Source organism: Gopherus flavomarginatus, chromosome 4 (assembly GCF_025201925.1).
Source record: "Gopherus flavomarginatus isolate rGopFla2 chromosome 4, rGopFla2.mat.asm, whole genome shotgun sequence".
NCBI classification, from domain to species: Eukaryota; Metazoa; Chordata; order Testudines; family Testudinidae; genus Gopherus; species Gopherus flavomarginatus.
The window spans coordinates 108421802-108442502 of NC_066620.1; the positions used below are offsets into that span (position 1 = coordinate 108421802).

General features: G+C 39.4%; 1 protein-coding gene across 4 annotated transcripts in view; it reads right to left on the reverse strand.

Annotated features, from left to right (window-relative positions):
- Window positions 1-20701, reverse strand: part of ADGRG6 (adhesion G protein-coupled receptor G6) — a 174014-nt gene that overhangs the window by 60597 nt on the left and 92716 nt on the right. For all 4 annotated transcript variants that reach the window (XM_050949482.1, XM_050949480.1, XM_050949479.1 and 1 more), the window contains 5 exons: window positions 17984-18069; window positions 14914-14966; window positions 14764-14820; window positions 5314-5456; window positions 4318-4432 (listed from right to left, as the gene is read on the reverse strand). In XM_050949482.1, the coding sequence (XP_050805439.1) occupies window positions 4318-4432; window positions 5314-5456; window positions 14764-14820; window positions 14914-14966; window positions 17984-18069 (454 nt within the window). The remainder of the gene's footprint in view (window positions 1-4317; window positions 4433-5313; window positions 5457-14763; window positions 14821-14913; window positions 14967-17983; window positions 18070-20701) is intronic.

Consider the following 20701-nt stretch of genomic DNA (forward strand, 5'->3'; position numbering starts at 1 on the left):
GGGAGTTGTAGCTGTCATGCAGCTGTTACAGGAGGCACTACAGACAGCTGCAATCCACAGGGCCCTGGGCTGGAACCCGGAGTAGAGGGTGGGCCCGGGTACCCCGCCAACCTCCCAATTCCTGATCAGATACAGGAGGAGTTGACTCGGACTGTGGGTTCCACCAGAGGGGAAGATCTCTGAGGCGAGCAAATCCGCCAATAAGCACAGGACCCCAAGGTAGAGGAGGAACTTTGTCATAAAAGATATGACTGATATTGGGAATTTGTGGTTGATTGTTGTATAACACCAGTGACATCAACAATAGTGCAAAAAATATATGCTTCATGGGCCAGATCCTCCGTTGGTGTGAATTGCCATAGTTACATTGTCTCCAATGAAGCGGTGAGGATTTACACTAGTTGAGGATCTAGAGTTATATTTCAGGAGTGATCAAAGCACCTATGTGGTCTATAGCATTCCTAATATGTCCTGACCAAATGTTTTGAAGAGTAGTTGAAATTTTCACATAAAGTGCCAAATCCTGCCATTATATTTTAACTTTAACTTAGTTAGGCTTTGAATCAGCCTTATGTGAAAAGAGCAGTGGCTGTAAGAAGAGTGTGAACAGTTGCAAGAAAGCTGGACACAAACATTCTGCCATCCTTGATCCTGTGCAAGGATAGGCAGGCAGGCAGGTTTCTAAGATGTGATAAAGGGTATGTGACAAATCTGAGAAGTATCCCCAGGTTAAAGTATCACTGATAAGTAATCATTTAAAAATTCTGTTATTAAAACCTCACAGCAATAGATTATTTCCATGGATTATATTTCCAAACTATGGAAAAAACACTCTATGGCCCTGTAATAAAAGACGGTATCATAACTCATACGCACAAGTGGGACAAATTAAGGCAACCTTAATTCTGGCATATCCTAACTACTGAGTGCTTGACATAGCATATTTAATGCTTTTTTAATGTAGTTTTGGGAAATATAAATTGTAACCTGACATTGTCCCTCTAACATTTTTTCTATGACTGAGTATGTGAGTTCCACACATCATCAAAAGCACGGCAGTAGGTTTCACTGATGTGCTAACCAACACCTGGTTACCTCTGCACTCCCAAATCTGCGATTAATACTGTACAACGTTTGCAGGCCACATCAGTCTTCTGTTGCTCTGGGGTTTGCTCCCAGTGTCACAGAGACATTACTATATTTAACATTTTCCTCCATGCCTGGGACAGGTTAAACTACATAGGCTGTCTATCTGAGCCTTTTTTGAGGGGTGGGATCAAAACATCACTGAATTTCTGCTCCACTGTCATTTTTCACTTAATCATGCCCACCATTTTCACACCAGATGGCAAGATGCTTACACATTTTGGCTGTGCATTTCATCCTTTGTAAACCACACACACACAAATCTTTGGTATCTTTTTGTTTCTACAGTGTAGCAACAGAGCATGTAGTTGCCTGCTTCTTTTTGTTCCCAGTACTGGCAAGAGTTACTGGAGACTGCTAGGCAAGAAAAGCCTACTACGAAGCAGAATAAAAATTTTGGATTAGAAATATTTTATGCTGACAATCGAAGTTATTGTGTAGGCCCCAAATGAGTGTGCAATAGAGATAAGCAGTCCTGGGGCAGTAAAGGCCAGGAGCTTCAATGTGTAGTCACTCAGTGGCACACACATCAAAACAGTGTGACCCCTGCCCCAACTACTTTGCAACAAATGTTGTTCAATCAGAACCTAATGGTATTTGTACAAGATTAACAGGCTGAGGAAGTAAGTTAGTTAAACACAAACTCTGGTTGTTTTCCTGTCTGGCACAAAACCTTGAGGCTGATGTTCATGTTGCCATGTTGTTTCCAGAAAGTAAAAGAGCTGGATCAGCCTTCTCAGCCCATGTTCCAGCTACAATGTAGGCAGATAAGGCTTTTTACAGCTTTAAAAGTATTCATTATTAGCCTGTTTTATTGCTTATGGCTATCATATTAACTATAGTTATTACCATCATTGGTATCACCATCACGCCTAGATTAAAGCCTCATTGTGATAGGTACTGTACAAACATTCAGGAAAGGACAGTCTGTGCTCTGAAAAATTTATAGTCTGAATAGAGGAGACAGACCAATACGTGGAGGAAAGGCAGGATTATTACCCCAGTTTTACAGGTGGGGAATTGAGGCATGGAGAGATTAAGTGCCTTGTTGAAGCTCACACAGCAAGTCTCCTGAGTCCCCAGTCTAAACCTTAAAACCTCCAGCCTAAAGCCTTAGCAGCATCTTTACTCCCTGCTACTACTAACTATTGCCAAACTGCCCATTTCAATGCTGTGGCTGTGTTGGTCTCAGGAAATGAGAAAGACAAGGTAGGTGAGGTAATATCTTTTATTAGACCAACTTCTGCTGCTGGAAAGAACTAGCTTTTGAGATTCACAGAGTTCTTCCTCAGGCCTGGGGAAGATAACCAGAATGTCCAAATTAAATACAAGGTGGAACAGATTGCTAAGTGGTTCACACACACTGTAGAAGACCACTTAAAATGAAACAGGCGATTAATATCTATACTGTAGGACAATGGAGGGTTAGCAGGCAGTCGGGTGTGTTACGAATTGTTGTAATGTGCCATAAAACCAGTGTCTCTGTTAAATCTACGCATTTTAGTGCACTTTTCAAAGTATTTAATGTGAGTCCAACTTTGCTTTAACTAGATGAGAGGTCTCAGAACCTACCAAATAAACCTCTTCAACTAGAATTCAGCTAAGAATACTGTCTGTGATGGACAAATCAGTATAGAATCCAGTTTACTATTGGTTTTGAAGTACTAGCTGTAGTAAAACATTATTTTTGACAGTTAAATAAAAGAATGATTTGAAGATAAACAGGGAACAGATCTGTTAGGTAAGAAGATACAATTATAATTATTTTTTCACCCGATAGTATTTGCAGGTCTCATTACACCTTGAAGAAGTGATGTCTATTTGAATCTTTTCCTGGTTATAAATCAAGGAGATATCTCTACTCCAACAACACGTGCCTCTCTGTGCTGTTTGGGCCTGCATGTGTCACAATATGACAGTAACCTCACTTTAAAATAACATGGATCCATTCATGGACTAAATCGGACACAATTTAAATGGCATACACACTAAAATGTGAATACTGAATATTGGTTTTGCCATTAGACAGCTCACAGCTTCTGACCATGGGTGGAAGTTTGTAGAAATTTTGGTGGTGCCCAGAACCCGCCCCCTGCAACTCTGCCACCCCAGACTCTGCCCCCATCTGCCTAAGGCTCTGGGAGGGAGTTTTGGTGGGGAGGTCTGGGTTGCAGGTCCTGGGCTGGGGATTAGGGTGCAGGAGGGGTGCAGGCTCTGAGATGGAGTTTGGATGCTGGGTGCAGGCTCTGCGCTGGGGCAGGGGGTGGGTGTGCAGGAGGGGGTGAGGGGTGCTGGCTTTGGGACAGAGTTTGGGTACAGGCTCTGGGCTGGGGGTGGGGGCGTAGAAGGGGGTGAGGGGTGCAGGCTCTGGGAGGGAGTTTGGGGGTGGGAAGAGGTGTGTGGGAAGGGGGAGGGGGTACACGCTCTGGGAGGGAGTTTGGGGATAGGAGGGAGTGCAGGGGTGAGGGCTGTGGGACTGAGGATGAGGGGTTTGGGGTGTGGGATGGGGCTCAGGGCTAGGGCAGAGGTTTGGGTGAGGGCTTTGGGGTTGAGGATGAGGGATTCATGATGCAGGAGGGGGCTCAGGTCTGGGGCAGAGGATTAGAGTGCAGGGGGATGAGGGTTGAGGCTAAGGATGAGGAGTTCATGATGCCGGAGAGGCTCAGGGCTGGGGCAGAGGATTAGGGTGCAGGGGGATGGGGGGTTCATGATGCAGGGGGGCTAAGGGCTGGGGTAGAGAATTAGAGTGCGGGAGGATGAGGGCTCTGGCTGGGAATGAGGGGTTTGGGGCATTGGAGAGGCTCAGGGCTAGGGCGGAAGGGCAGGGTAAGGGCAGCCTGCCCTGCCATTAAGGGATGGGGGGTGCTAGGACCCTGGGGCAGCAGACAGCAGTTCTACTGGGAGCTGCTCCGCTTAGGAATGTGCTACACCAGCAGCACAAACAGGCACAGCAGAGGACGTGCGGCTTTGTTTCAGGCAGAGATGTGATGGTGGGGAGAGATGCATAGGGGAGTGGGGGCCGGGGCCCGATCCAGGCAGGGCCAGGGGAAAGACTCAGCTCCAAATATTGCTGGAGCAGGGCCCCCAGCCCTGAATATTCCTGGTGCCCGAGCACCACAAAAGTATATAACCTGCCACCTATGCTTCTGACAGGTCTTCATGATTACTTACCATGTTCTTGATGCAATCTGGACTGAGCTCCCATGGCACAATGTAAAGTTGGTTACAGTGGGTCTGGTATCTGGCCAGAAATAGTTCAGAGGGTTTTCTTCAGCTGTACATTTTTCTACAAAACAACAATGTACATAAATGAGAACAGATCTTAACTTTTATCAAGTAAATTATAGCTTAATTTATCAGTCTCTCCTGCATCAAATTTTTTTACCATTCTGCTAAAGATCTTTTCTCCAGTGGGTGCCTGCAACATGTTTTTAATGGTTGGGTGCTGTACATTGTACACCTTTGTCCTGGACCTACTAGGCCAGATCATCAGCTGCTGTAAATTGGCATAACTCCGCTGAAGCCTAAAGAGCTATGCTGAGTTAGCAGCCGAGAACTTGGATATCAGAATGGCAATTTGAAACCCACAGACCAATTGCTGAGAGTCCATTGATGGCCCTATTTGTCTGGTCATAATTTTTATCTGAATTAGAAGATACCAGATTTCAGTCTGCAGAAGAGGAGAATGACGGGGGATCTGATAGCTGCTTTCAACCTCCTGAAAGGGGTTCCAAAGAGATGGATGGAGCTAGACTGTTCTCAGTGGTAGCAGATAACAGAACAAGTAGTAATGGTCTCAAGTTGCAATGTGGGAAGTTTAGGTTGGATATTATGAAAAACTTTTTCACTAGGAGGGTGGTGAAGCACTGGAATGGGTTACCTAGGGAGGTGATGGAATCTCCTTCCTTAAAGGTTTTTACGGTCAGGCTTGACAAAGCCCTGGCTGAGATGATTTAGTTGGGGATTGGTTCTGCTTTGAGCAGGGGGTTGGACTAGATGACCTCCTGAGGTCCCTTCCAACTCTGATATTCTATGATTCAGTACAATAGGGAAGTCCATTGTTAGAGCCTTTAGTGTTCACTAAATAGGGGGAGCAGGGGAAGGGACTTGTTTTGGGGCAAGCAAACAAAACCTGAAGAATGGCAAAGTTGAAACTTCTTTACCTACCTACTGGATCAACATCCACTGTATGGATCCTCAGTCCATCCCCTATGGTTTCATTATTGCTTATGAGTTTCTGTCGGATGGCTTCCTCTTCTAAACTGATGTTGTTGGTAGAGTTGTAAACCAGAAGAGCCCAAACCACAAATCTGCAAGGAAAATTATCCCCGTGTTTGAATCAGAATGAGATATAACAAAGGAATCAGGGTTTTGAAATTAAAATATCCAACCAGCTTACATAAGATTTATGATGAAGGTACCTGCCCATATTTTAATCTCTATATGTCATGAGAGAGACCGAGCAAACCATGTCTATCCCAATATGGAGGGAATAACTCAGAAAATATTGTTCCTTACCTATAAATTAGCCTTCTCTTATACACACAGCCCTCCAAACCTGGCACTGTTGGGAAATCCCACCAGCAGCTACTATTATTGGGGCAATTCTCTAAAAGATCGAAGGTAAAAATATTAAAAGTGCCTAAGGGTCAGATTTTGAAAGGTATTTAGGTAGCTAAAGACGCAGATAGGTGGCTAGATGGACTTTCTAAAGCATCTAGATACTTTTGAAAACTCTACTTGGGAACTATCTGTATCTTTAAGTGCCTAAATACTTTTAAAAATCTGGCCCTTAGTGACTTAGGAACCAAAGTCCCATTGAAAGTCAACGAGATTTGGCTACTAAGTCATTTAGTTACTTTGGAAAATATTACCCCCTAATTAGGAAAGATTGGCTGCTTAGTCGAATAGAAACAAGTAGTCATAGAATAGTAATAACTATTTGGGACAGAAACCCATTGATCCTTTCTTGAGCCTTGGTCCCTCTTCTGTGTGGGAATTAGAACAATATCCCCCCCTTGTCCAGACTCATGGACTTTCTGGATGCAGGATATCATTGCTGGCCATTCAGATGGAATGGTGAAATGAAAAGAGGGGTCCCAGTCAGACTTGTTCTAAGACAAGAGAGAAGACCAGGTCATAGGGATAAACAGCCAATGCTCAAAAACCTCACCAAGATATATGAGTACCTCAAGGTATAGGAAAAATGCTTAGAGAAGAAACAAGAAGAGGTCCAAGGGTTGCGCCAGGCTAGTAGTAGGAAGGCATAACACTGAACCAGGAGCCAGGCTCAATGATGGGCTCCTTGGATGCAGAAAGGAGAGATGCCAGTGCACAAATAGGCACATATTTACTGTTTATATAAATAGAAATATTTATTCTCTGCTCTTGCACTAGTAAATATACAGTTTTTCTTTTATATTGCTGAGCAAATGTTTAAACCTGGCCACTAGTCACACATTTGCCTTGGATGTGGGTGGCCCCAGTAGAGTTACTGCTGCAGAAGAATTACAGGTACCTCTAGAAAGATCATCCCTGCTGTGCTATCATACTTACCAAGTTCATCCTAACATTCCATTGGCTTCAACAGAATATTAATTCACAGCTATAACCTCATTAGGCTGTGCATTAGCAGACTATTGATACATGCTTAGAGTGCATTGTGAAGCATAAGGGTGACAGTGGTAAAGGGGTTATTATGGCATTTATTTCAGAGGAAGAGTGAGTCCTGTCTAGGAGCATGTCAGTTTCAGCCCCTCTTCCCCCTACCAGCTAATCAGAATATGACTTTGGACATTCAGCAATCAAAGCCATGCTCTAATGGCAACAGAACAGCAGGAGTAATGATAGATCAGCTATAAATGGCTTAGTTATTCTGACTATTTACAAGGAGCAAACATTGATTATGCAGCACTAATAAAGAACATCTGCTAAACTATTCTGTTTATCTGGCTTTTGATAACTCTTACAGCATATGCTGTACATATTGCGTAACATGGAACTCCTTTATATTTTGACATACATTACAAATATTAAGCTGTACAAAATGACTCATGTTAACAACCTGTAATAGATAATAATCACTTCAACTTGATTATTAACACAGTTCTGAGCTGATCATTTCCCTCTATTTTTGTAGCAGCCAGATCCCAGACAACAAACATTTTGATGTTGAAATATGAAATGTAGTTTGAATTTGTGAAATAGTAGGCTAATTTTCATGTAAATGTCAATGAGGAAACACTGCTTCAGTGATGTAATGATGGGTGATCCCAACCTTAAAACACACATTCATCCTTCACAATGTATCTTGAAGGTAGTAATACTATAGCAAATGGATGTTTATATGAAATTCCATTCAAAAATCATAATGACAAATTCTTTCACACTGAAATCACTGTGTACCGAAGAATAGATTGTGATTATCTGGCATAAGTGTGGAAGATGGGGGAAAGATGAAGCTAGCACTAGCAGTGAAAAGCACATGGAAGACCTGCTGCCTTCTTCACAAGTCAGCTGAGCGGAGCTGACACAGAAGGAGGAGGATAGCACATGATGCACCCTGATCCAGGGTATAACAGAGGTGCAAGTATGCTTCCATCACTGCTACCAGAGTGATGAGTTTCCCTCAGGCACAATGACTCTTGGAGCTACCACCAAGTAGGCCATGTCCTAAAAGCCACAATAGCCCCAAAGGAATGCACTACATACGGTAAAGTAGATCACACTGAAATATAAATAATCAATTATTATTACAGCAGAGTTTTCTTTTGTCTCTTATTCCTTGTATAATGTTAATTGGCTGAACTAATCATGTATTTAATATGTCCTTTTTCAGAATGCAACTGTAGTCTCTCAGCTACCAAGTCATTATTAATTAGCTTTGCTATCATTGTAAACTTATTGTTCAGGGGCTAGGAATCCATTTTTTAAAAATACATAGAGTAAAATTATCAACAGCACCTAAACGTCTTAGGATCCTAACACCCATTGAAATTCATTGGGACTTAGGCTCATAAGTTACAAGGCACTTTTGGAAATTTGACTTAAGTCTGCTATTTTAGCTTCTCTCTACACATCTTACTTTGTTATGCAGTTTTTGAAGATGTTTGTAAATTAGTAGCAAGTTTAAACATACACTGGGATACATGCAATACAATCTGCAGCACAGATGGGTGCATGACTTGGAAGGAATAAATTTGAACTACTTGTTGCTGAATTCTAAATTAATTGCAACTATTCAAGAAAAAAGAGCCAGCAATGATTGTAAACTACTCAATGAAAACATCTGGTCAATGAGCAGTGGTGGTCCACACAGCAGGCAAAATGTTCAAATGTATAAGGAACGGAATTAATACTGAAAATCTGATAATCTCATCACATAAATCAATGGGAGGGCCCTCTCCTGGAATAATTTTAATTGTGGTCACCCTACCTATAAAAAGATATAGCAGAATACAGGGAGTTTGTAGATGACCAACAAAAATTATTTGAGATATGGAGAGACTTCTAAATAAGGTAATATTGATAAGACTGGGAATGTTTAGGTTAGAGAGCAGACAAATAAGAGGATACATGATAGACAAATACACAGTAATCTGTGATATAGAGAAGGTAAATCAGGAACTTCTAGTTACCCTCTCATAATACAAGAAGAAGTGGATATTTTAGAAGGGACATAAATCCTCATGTTTCAGGATATAAATTAACCACAAACAGACATGGATTAGGAGGAAACTTCCTCTATGGATAAATTATTCCATAATTTTCCCCCTCAGGGTTTCTTACACCTTCCTCCGAAGAATCTGGCACTAGCTTTTTTCAGTGACGGGTACTGGACTAGATGGCCAATGCTCTGATCCAATATGACAATGCCTATGTGTCTTTGTTTGGGTTACATGCCTCCTCATAGAATTGGGGTGGCAAGACAAATAGTTGATCATACCGAATTCGCTTCAGAATGTAGCATTTGCTTTGCATTGGTATTCAGTCTTATATAGGTGCTTACTATTAACATAATACTGTATGTCATGATCCAGTGTAAAACCTACAATCTACTACAAATTAAAAGGGGAGTGCTGCAGTAAAGGGAAAAAAAGTGTTAAAATCCATGTTGTGTCAACAGTGACCAAAGGCTGATGCCATCTTATATGAAATGGATTAGTTACATTATCATTAAATTGGCAACATCACAAAATAACCAAGTACAACTAGCGCTCTGATAACTTCAGGCCCCACCCAACTCCCACTGAACTCAATGGAAAGGTTAAATGGAAGACAATGGGAGCTGGATGAAGGCTCCTTATTGGCAGTTGCATCAGAAAGGCCAAGGATTAAATGAGCACGCAGATTGAATAACTCATTTGCTCATAGAGGCCTTCCCTACAGGTCATGGCTAAAATATACTAGTGGGGCTTTGTGGAGAACCTTGTATCTTTTCCATGGGTACAAGAGGACTTCAGTCTCCAGGACTCAGAATTTGGTATCTTTTACAAGCAAAATATTCACACAGAAATAAAACACTTTTAAAAAGCAAATGTGTGTGCACAGAGTTGGATTTTCAACAGTGCTCAGCATTCTGCTCCCATTGAATTCAGTGATATTACTTCCACTGGCTTCAAAGGAAGCAGAATTGGGCCAATGCTGAGTGATTTTGCAGTAGAGTTTAGCAGGGTTTTTTTAAAATAAGAGCAGACATTACAATTGTGTTACTTTATATGAACTCTGGTATTTATACTTCATAATGTATTTGAAAGCAATTATGAACAATGGGAGTGTCGGGCACTATGCCAGCTTCCTCCATAAACTCTTATGTGCCTACTTTATATTTTGTCACACACTTAAATGACTAAAGATAATTTACTAAAAACAATAAAAACAAGAACAGGGGGCCCTGAACTGCTAACTCTTGGCTAAAGCCATAACACTTTCTAAACAGTAGTCTATCTAGTCTCAAGAATTCATTAAACATTCCATTAAACATCACAACACCCAGAATTCATCAGAAGCCTGATTCTCTTCTTACTGAAATTAATAGCAGACTCCTACTGACTTTAATGGGCAGAATCAGACCTGGTAGAACTTCTTTTCTTTCTTGCTCAGCTCTTTCTTTCCATGTCTAAGGGAAGAGATTTCTATGAAGATTTAGCAACTGATCTTTTAAACATGTTAACAGTGACTGAAGTTTTTATTTGTACGAATTGTTAAACAGAGTTAGAACTGCTATTGCCCGTAGTAGAAGTGATTAAGTACAGAGTATGGGCCAAAATTATGACAGTCAAGTAGTGGAGGTTGGAGCAAGCACAGTCTTATTTTGCTGGTAAGTGGAGAAAAGCTCATACATGAAATCAAGGCTCAAGGTTTGCAAAATTGCTTGGAAAAAAGCATAAGGAAAAGTGGGGGTGCTGAATAGCTCTGTGGAAGCCATTTCTCTTACCCAAATGACCCAACCTTGATCATATGGCTACACCTAGGATCTGTAGGATCTTTCTGGGAAAAGCAGCAGGAGCAGCAGAAGAAATGTGTGGTGTCAAAAAGAGCAAGGAATCAATGAAAGAAACAAAAAACGTGCAAATTTTATCTGCAGAAAGAACACAAATTTACTTTATCGTTAAAGATTTGTGCAAAATGGCAGGGAGAAAAGACCACCATGCTCACAAACCATTGTGCTTATACCCCAACTGGAGTGTTCTTTCAACTCTATTTTGAACCAGTGCCTTCTGAGATAGAGACACTGCTACTAAGAAGAGAAAATTAAACACACACAAAACTACAGCACTGTTGTGATAAAATTCTGTCTCTTACTTTAGTTAATAATCTACCAATGCATGATATTGTCACATTGCTGCCATCCACAGATCTTTATACGTGTTCAAAGTGCTGATAATAATATTCACTTTTGGACTTGACATTGCATGAGACTCTCATCATCACATTGAATTATCACATCATAAGCACAGTGTACTTTGGATTGTTTCAGCTCAAAGAGCTCAGCAATGCAAGAGTAACAAGCCCTTTCCATGTTTATATTTTGTTTTTCTCTTCTCCAGAATGTAATTGTTTATAACTTTTATTGAAAATATCTATTTTTAACATGCCCCAAAATGACAGCTTCTCCACTCCCATTTTCCCTCTGTGTAATTCTGTATCTATGGGTTCTGCATCCATCACTTCAGGAGGTCTGATAAAGAACTGTACTATGCTGATGCTGTTTTAAAAGCTATAACTGCAATATAGCAAATGAGGGTGGAAACAGATAAGAGTAAAACAGCAGAAAATGACTAGAGAGGAAGCAGTGTGGAAGTAGCTCAAACTATTGAATGAAATAGTTATATGCACGATGAGGGCAGAGAGAGAGAGTGAGGTGAGAGCATTAAAAATTATTGTATGTATGCAAAAAAAGAGGATAGATACTAAGACAGTTAAATTAAAGAACCAAGACCATGATTCTGAGGAAAAGTCAGAGAAAAGTAGGTGAGAGATGATGCTGAGTGAGTTAAAAAGATGAAGACAAATAGGATTACATCTACAGAAGATAAGGTCTAAGGCCATACTGCTTATGGGCTAGGACTGAAGTTTTAAATTTGGAGCCAACCTGGGTTTAGAGAAAACCTGAGGGAAAGTTGAATGAAAATATTTGAAAGCAAAGGGAAATTTATTAGATAGATGACATACTGGGCTTCCTGAAACTAAGAGATCAGCATTATTTATGACTGTCCATAGAATGGAAAACAAGAAAATGTAATCTTTGATAATGTATTTACAAAATCCTTATGAATACACATTGAGAGCAAGACTCATCCATAAAATAAGAAAGTTTAAGATCTTCTACCAGGTCATCCTAAAAGGAAGAAATAAACATTACCACCATTTTGGATAAAGATTTACAAGTGTCACCAGCTAACTTTTCATAAGTATAAATGATACCCTAAATGCTATTTGGTTTCTTTAGAATCTTGTTCAAGAAAAACCTGAAACTGAAAAATTTTAACAAACATTTTAAAGTCAACAGTCTGGAGGAAGTAGCAAGGGAGGTGGTTTTTTGGGTCTTCATCTGAGATTCAATTGATTTCCTCTTTGTCAATACTACAAATACCTGTGTACTAATATATGTGAGCTGCAAGGATTTGAAAGACTGGTCTTTAGAGACAGGAACAGTGGAGACTACTGGGAAGATAATTCCCCTGCTTTTGCAATGACAAGACAGTGTATTGTGAGAAATGCATACACACTTGTTGCTGGCACTGGAAGAATACAGGCTTTCCCAGTGGATTCCACTCTATATGGCATTATGAGATGAAAATACATGTCACTAATATAAAAACACTAGAAAGATACAGCATGTGATTTTAATTTCTACTCAAAACACCCATTGAGCTAAATTCCACCCAGGTAATCTCAATTATTTCAGTCAGTTTCTTCAGATGTAATCAAGGGCCTTATAGGTCTTTTATTTTTTGTGTGGTATGGGCTATACCACAACCAAGAGTATATGAAACAGACTCTTGTTATATGTAACATGATTAGTATTTGAAATAAATACTTCATAATAAAGAGATAATGCTTTCTATTCTATTTAGGCCTGACCCAAAGTCTATTGAAGCCACTGCATTTATTTGGTCTTCAGATCAGACCTTTAACTCTGAAAAATTGTACAATATTGAGTTAGACATAATCCCCATCACCTCTGAAATGCAATGTGATGAGTGAAGTATCAAGAAAAGGGAGTGTTCATATACAGTGCCCGTAAATTCACATTGTTAGATGTTAGGAGGGTTCATAACAGCTAGATTAATTGCATAGCAACTAGGCTAACTCCTTACAACATGACAGTGAACACAATGGGATGAGAAGGATGTTGAAGGAGAAATATAAACTCCAAGAACTAAAAGAAAAAAGAAAAGGACAAAAATCTTACAATCAGAACTGCACATGCCTATTTCTAAAAAAGAGATTTAGAGGATGGTTTTACTCCCCAGCCAATACTTTTAGATATCACAAGATACTCTAGCGTAAAGCTGAGGGTTATTTTTAAATTAATAGTTTAACTGATCACTTTATTTTGGATTTCCTGGATTTTGCCTCCAGTTCCTGAAGGCTGCCTGTCTGGGGACAGTCGTCTGATAAAGTCATGTACAGAGCTGAACAGGTATCTCAGGGCTCAATCCCTATATGGTGTCGAGCTGTCTGGGCCTGATCCAGCAAAGCACTCTAAGGGCATGCTTAATTTTAAGTATGTGAATAGTCCTGTTGAAGTAAAGCTCACATGCTTAAAATTAAGTAACGCTGAAATGGTTTGCTGGATTGGGCCCAGAATTCTTAGCACCTTGTCAGACAGAGCACTTACACAGACTTCCAGCACTGTAAGTAGAAAGACATATTTCTTCCTCTTCCCCTTCTTTTCTTAGGGACCATGATATAGAGAGCAGGGAGAAAAAAGTCCTAGGGCTCATAGTAGGAGGATGAGAGGCTGAAACCTTCTTGAGTCTCCTGTTACTGTACTAGAGGAGCAGGGCTGCTGACAAGCTGGGCAGCCACTTCTCTTGCAAGAGATGCAAAGACATGGAAGGAAAACCTTTTCATCCTCTCTGCATCCCTTGATTCCTTCCCTCAGTGGTGACAACATCCATCTCTCACAGGCTGTTGTCAGGTCACTAAGAGTAAGGAAGAGTGTACAAGAACTGAGAGCATCAGAAACTAGCTCCTGATAATGATCCCTGAATGGGCTACCATGGGATAAAAGGCTCTATCCTATCACAACAATTCTCATGTACATCTTAATGACAAAGCAGTTACCTACATTGCCAGGAGATGCATTCCATACTCAGTCTCACTTTACCCCATGGCAGCCAGTGTGTTTTGGCCACCTGCCCTTGATTCAGTCAGAAGACCAGCATCCTTCTCATTTGCCTCCTATAGCATGGACTTTTCAAAGAGCCTCATGGAAGTTAGCCCCATTCAACTGTCACAGGCTTTCAATGGTAGTTGGACATCTAACTTTCTTAGGCTCTCTTTGCAAATCCCAACCCCACTGCCTAATCAGCAGCCCACTGAAATCAGGAAGTGAGGGCATGTGGTAAGTAATGTGATTTGCATCAACATGGTATTCAGTTCCAGCATGATTTTCTACCACCTGGGTCTCGATCCATTGCCCATTCAAATCAACTGAAAGACTCCTATTGACTTCAACAGGCTTTGGATCAGGCCCTTAGAGACGAGGCAGAGGAGAAAAAATATCTCTTTCCAGAGATAGCGGTTAGATATGAGTGATGGGCGCTACTGAAAACCGTAAGATAGATAGTGCTGGGACAGAAGAATGGATATTGCTTCCATGCATGTTAGATGGGTCTGCAACATTTTGTGACAGGAAAAATTAATTTTTGAACAATGATCAGCCAAGTTTTAAGGAGCTCATTGAACAACCTGATTTAAATCAAAGGTAATTTAAATTACAGTACACATCATACCAACGTGAGGCTTGTGTGCAGATCCAGGACAGTAGGTGGCCATAAATGACAACTTCCAAATGGAAGGGTGTAACCCATAGCATGCAATTATGTCACACCCAATTTTGATAGTACATGTTGCCTCTATCACTAAAAAGTCCCAGAATGTTACCTTTGATCAGCGCTTCTTTTCTCCCTTGGCAGTTCGTTCACAGTGCTTGGCTGAATACTTAAAAAGCAAGAAGCACAAATATCAATTAGTGTGTTGTAACTCCACTAAGGACTTAAATCAGGTATTTTCCCAGTCATCACCAACATTTACCTGATATTGACCACATACACGGTATAATTCCAGTTCTGGAAGGTCTGATTTAGCTGAAAAATACAGAGAGAATAAATACAAGGATAGTGTGGTAAAGAAAGGTCCCTGCATTATCTAGCAGATTTTATAAGCTCACCTTCTCCCACCAAAAACAAGACCTTTATTTGGCAAAATGAAGAGACTAACATTTCCCCATTGTGAGATTATGGCCTTAATAGGTGTGTATATTTACCGGTGCGGAGTGGAGGGTTTCAGTGGGGAAGGGACCCTTAATAAAGGCAATAGACAACTGTAAGAGGTGCTGAGACCACCCCCCCCAATGCCACTGTTTCTTTAAAGTTTGTGGTTGGAAAGATTTCTGGGCACTGAATGATATGGAAAATATGCTGTACATTTTCATCAAAAGTCTACATTCTGCTGCTGAACCTCTTTGTTTCAATCTTTTACTTTAAATAGGCATGAGGTGCCCAATCCTGCCCCACTGAGGACCATGGGAGCATTACCATTGACTTCAGTGGGTGCAGAGTCTAGCCCTAAGTACATAAAGAGGTGATATACTAGTTTCTATTCCCTCTTTCCTCCCCTCAAAAAGTTCATACCACGTGGCGGGGTAGAGACCTATGAAGCGGAGTGGTTACAGAGGATGTTCATGGTTTGGCTTAAGCTGGGGGATGGAATGGATTGAGCTGCCTGGCACCACCGCTCTCTGAATGACATTGGAGGGTTTTGTAAATTTGGGGAGGATTATCAAATTGTAACTTGTGGGGGTGAAAGTTCAGTGGATAGAGAGGGTTTGTTCATTTGTTTATTTCTGCAGACTGTGGTCTTGAGAGGAAATTGAGAGTTGAGAGAGTACCTGTACCAGGGAGAAATACTTTGTGGCCTGCCCTGAGGTGCTCAACTGCATCCTTTCAATGACTACTTTACAGTGGCCAGGAGAGTGGAACAAGGTATTTTTTTGGCCATGTTCAAGAATTAAAACCCAGATGTCCATACTGAGTGACTTCAACACCATAGCAGTGAACAATTTCATCAGATTGCCATGGATCTTTGCAGTAGGGTGATTGGCACACTGAGACTAGACTCTTTGTAACCTCATTGTGGGAGTAACATACAAGATGGACACACTGTATTTAATCCATTTTAGGGTATGAGATCTCTTATCATTCAAACAGAATGCAAACAGCCCAATCAATCAACTACTCCATTGATCTCCCTCTAAGGGTCCTACACTGTATGAAATACCTAGCTGGAGCCAACTGTGCTCTCTCTATGGACCAGCTTTTCACTGACTGCTTTAAGAGCACTGTGGGGATATTCTCTAAGATATTTAGATGCAGCAGGTCAATAAGAATATAGTGCATAATTGTCACTTTTCAGCACCAACATCCACCAAACATCATCATTAAATCTATCTCTGTCATTTCATAGAGTATAATTTATTTTAATAATGAATGTACAGATTCAGGGTTTCTTGCTACAGAAATATATATACTGCTGATTTGTGTCAATAAATCTATCATCAGGAAACTATTTTTCTTCTGGAAAAAATAAAAGTAAAAAAATAGAAAGGGTGCCCCTCCACATGTACATAGCAAAATGCCCACCTCAAACCACTAACAAAAAAGTAATGAGCCTCTGTTACATCTATCAACCATCATCTGATCTAATTTACAATGTGACACTTTATGGAAAGTTATTGACATCAAAATGCTCTAAAGCATATTTCAACTATTGTATATTCCCAAGGTGTTTTGCCCAAAAATTTGTTTTAGGTATAAAATTATGTGTAGGTAGCATGCAAATATCACTTCAGGTTGCTGTATTATCAAAACTTTCCACAGATATATAGTAATTTACCATTAAAAATTATTTAAATTTATATGAAAAATAAAAAGGCCTATCTAGGCATCCTACTACCAAATAAATGAACAAATAAAATAAACAAACAAATAATAACAAAAACAAACAGCTATCAGAACATAAAAATACAGTCTCCCACATATCTAATCTGTCTGAAACAGCTCCCTAATATGAGGTAGAGTAGGTTAATGTACTAAATCAAATTCTAAAACACCACATAGACAAGAACAAGATCTTATTGTGCTGCCTAATCTTGTGCTTTTGTATATGTGTTGATCTCATTTTTAAGACAACCTCATACGTGCAATGTACTTTAGCTTGAAAGCAGTTAATTACACATAAATAAATGTTACAGTCAAATGTCAACATTAGGAAAAAGTTATTTTGGTTCCCCTGGACTATGCCTCCTCCAGAAATATTATATTTGAAGTTGTTTGTATTCTAACAGTAGCCTGCTGATAGAGTTCTTTCTGGTGGTGTCTTTCTTATTTTCTGATCTTTTCCTCATCACTTTGATGACTGTGTTTGCAGTCCATCCACTTATGCACATCAAGCTACATTTGGTGGCTTGACATTTCTGGATCCCTTGTATTAACATAAAACTAGCCTGGCACAGGGAGAGCATGCTACAATAAACAAGGCAGTTTCCGGTATAATGACAATCACAGCAAGCATACATGGCTTTGAGAATCTCTGCTCCAGACATATGCAAACTCTGGTCCATGGACCACTAGTAGTGTTGACCCCTCATTTTATTGCTGCAGAGTAACATTTCAAAAATGTTTAAGTGACTTAAGAGCCTAAGCACTACTTTCAATTGTGACTTAGGCACTTAGGATCCTAAGTCCAGTTGACTTTGAATGAGACTTAGATGTATAAGAGGTACATTTTTAACAGGCATTGATTTCCGTCCCTAAATGCCTACATCACTTTTGAAAATGGGACTTAAATTCCCAAGCTCCTTAGGTAACATTTGAAAATTTTACCTCTGGTGCCTAAGGGCCTAAAGAAGGAACATATTCCCACTGTTTTAACTACTGTACAAACAAATAACACAAAGACAGACCCTGCTCCGGAGAGCTTACAGACTAGACCAACTGATTTCTTTGATGTTCCCCCTTTTCCACAACTCTTAACAATTTGATGTAATTTAAGGTACAGATTCACACATATACAACTCAAATAAATAGAAAGAAACTTAACTTACCCATTCGGCCACTACACTCTGTACTTTTGACTGTAAGATGGACTTGGAATTGAAGACAGTAATGGAAATCCTGTAGAATAGCCCCCCTGTCCATTTAAAACAGCATTACAAATATCAGAAACATTGAACATCATTCATAATATATTGCCAAACTTTAGATAATATATGCCAAACTTTCTCTGTTTAAAACTTTAAGACCGTATTTTTGTAGCAAAAGATAACTTGGTGAATAGGGCCTGAACTCACATTTTGGTATACCCAAAACTCTCTTTGCTATTACAGGAGTTTGAGTACACCCAGGAATGCAGGATTGGGCCTACTGTTCAACAAAATGGAATTTATATGTAAATATGACTCTGTATATGACTGAAATGTAATTGTCGGATTCTGAAAATGCCATAAATATAAAATAATCCTAAATACTGAGTTTTCAACAGTACATAATCTGGTGTAATCTAGAAAAACTTCGCAGATTTTACTGGAGTCTTTCAGGATTTATAATGGTTTGAGAGTAAAATGTGAACCCATCAGTTTAAAAGCAACAAAATAACTGAGGACAGAATTTGAAGATAATAGGGTAAGACAGGTGTTTCTTGGACACAATACTGCATGAAGAATCTTTGTTCTCAAATCCCAGGTTAAGTCTGCACAGCTGGCAGTTAGAAAGACAAACCATATTTTAACTGTAACATGAACAAACTTAATCTGGAAACCTTTGAGATACAATAAATCTGGAACCTCATCCTGCCATTTTTTAAAGAGTCACATTTTAGATGACAGTGAAACTTTAGAACATGAAGAAGACTATTTTAAAGTACTTAACGTTAGACAAATTCTCCCTAAGCTCATGAGGATGGTAAACAGCTCTTTTTTTCTGTTACAAAATTTCACACATACATAAATAATAAATAAAGTAAGTTTTGTTCCAGGCCATTTTGTAACTCAAAAATTTGACTTTTCACAACATAAGAATTGTGCTTTAAAACACTGCTAAATTTTGCCAGCTTTCATGGGAAATGGCTCTCTCTGTGTGAAATTCATCTGGATGTGGAGGTGGCACAAGGACCTCCAAACCAATTAAGCTCCACACGTGGACTGTGGAGGACTCCACCAGCTGAGTAGCAATACAGGTTACCTACTCTTTATGAACTATGGAAAAGGTATCAGCACTGCCTCTGAATGTCGTATTAGCCATGAGCATGGTCCACAGATCTCCATTTATATTGATCCTATGACTTAAGTGGGTGCAGAGGGACTGTGGCAGCTCTTAGAGTTCATTGGCTAGAGTAGCATCAGAGGAGAGGTCTTGCCGTGGTCCTAGCTTGGAGTAGAAGAGCTCAGACACTCTGGCTTTTCTGAACCCTTTGAGATTTCAGGTTCAAAAATCAAAGTCAAAACTTTAAAAATGCTGAAGATTTTGTTAAAATAGAAGATCATGTTACAGGCTGTTGAAAAAACAGAATCAGTTGAATAGATTCTGAATGAGACTTGAGATTTTCCAATTTCATTGTAAATATTTTGCATCGCCCTACTCATGAGCTTGCTTTTCTCTTTGTTAGGGTCACTCCTATTGCCACTAAGGTCAGTGTGAAAACTTCTTTCGAATTCAACAGTGCAGAATCAAGCCCTTAAAGGAAACTTGATTGCCAAGTAATGTTTTAACTGAACTCTCACAGCAAAAGGTCATAAACCTAAAGGACACTAATGTATGTTTTCCTAGTTAAAAATAAATAAATAAAGATAAAAATTCATTATTTGATTTACTCTGAAGATGGCATTTCCATTGTTATCTTTACTGTGATCTTTTCATGGAGAAAGTGGAATGTTTAATTCTGGACTCAGAAAGAGAAAATATACTGTACTGTAAAATACATGGTATATACTATATATAGTTAATGTATTTTATATGTCTATACATATAAAATACACAGTGTATGTACTGCATATAGATAATTAAATACATGGTATGTATTATTTATAGATAATGTATTTTATGTGTGTATATATACACACACTAATATATATATACACACACACACAGTGTCATAGTATATGTATAGTCTCTTATATAGTCATATCGTGTCATATATATGAGTGAAATCATCTTAATGTCCAAAATAAAATACTTTTCTAACACAGCATCTATTAACTAGTGTTAAATAGTTTCACAGTCACCATCACATGATGACCCAAAGCGTGTTTCAGTCAGACTAGCAAAGAACTACTCTACATTTCTAATCACTCTCAGGAGACTACAGGACAGCTGGTGAATCCAAAAGTGCTTCCCCACTTAAAATTGCTTCCCCCCTTAAAAATGTTACTTGGAGAAAATTATTTTTACAGGAAAATAATTGATGAAAAGTGGACTGAAGCAGTTTAACATTAAAAATAAATAAATAAAAATAATAAAATTGCAAAAATATAGAAGATGAGGAAAATTACCGGGATTGGATTCCCCCTCTCCGTCCATGTTACTCACATTTTTCAAAACTTTCATTGTTAAATTTGAGCTGGACCCTGGATTTGACTTTTTAAAATAATCAAAGCCACAAAAATGTAAATACTGTGATTGAAAAAAATCTAAAAATATTTAAAAATAAAAATAATGAACATCAGAAAAATAAATAAATAGTCGGCAATCAACTTATTGTCCTAGCAGTCTCCTTAGAGCTCTATTGGTTAGGGAATGGGAAGATAGCTATTAGAAACCACATGTTA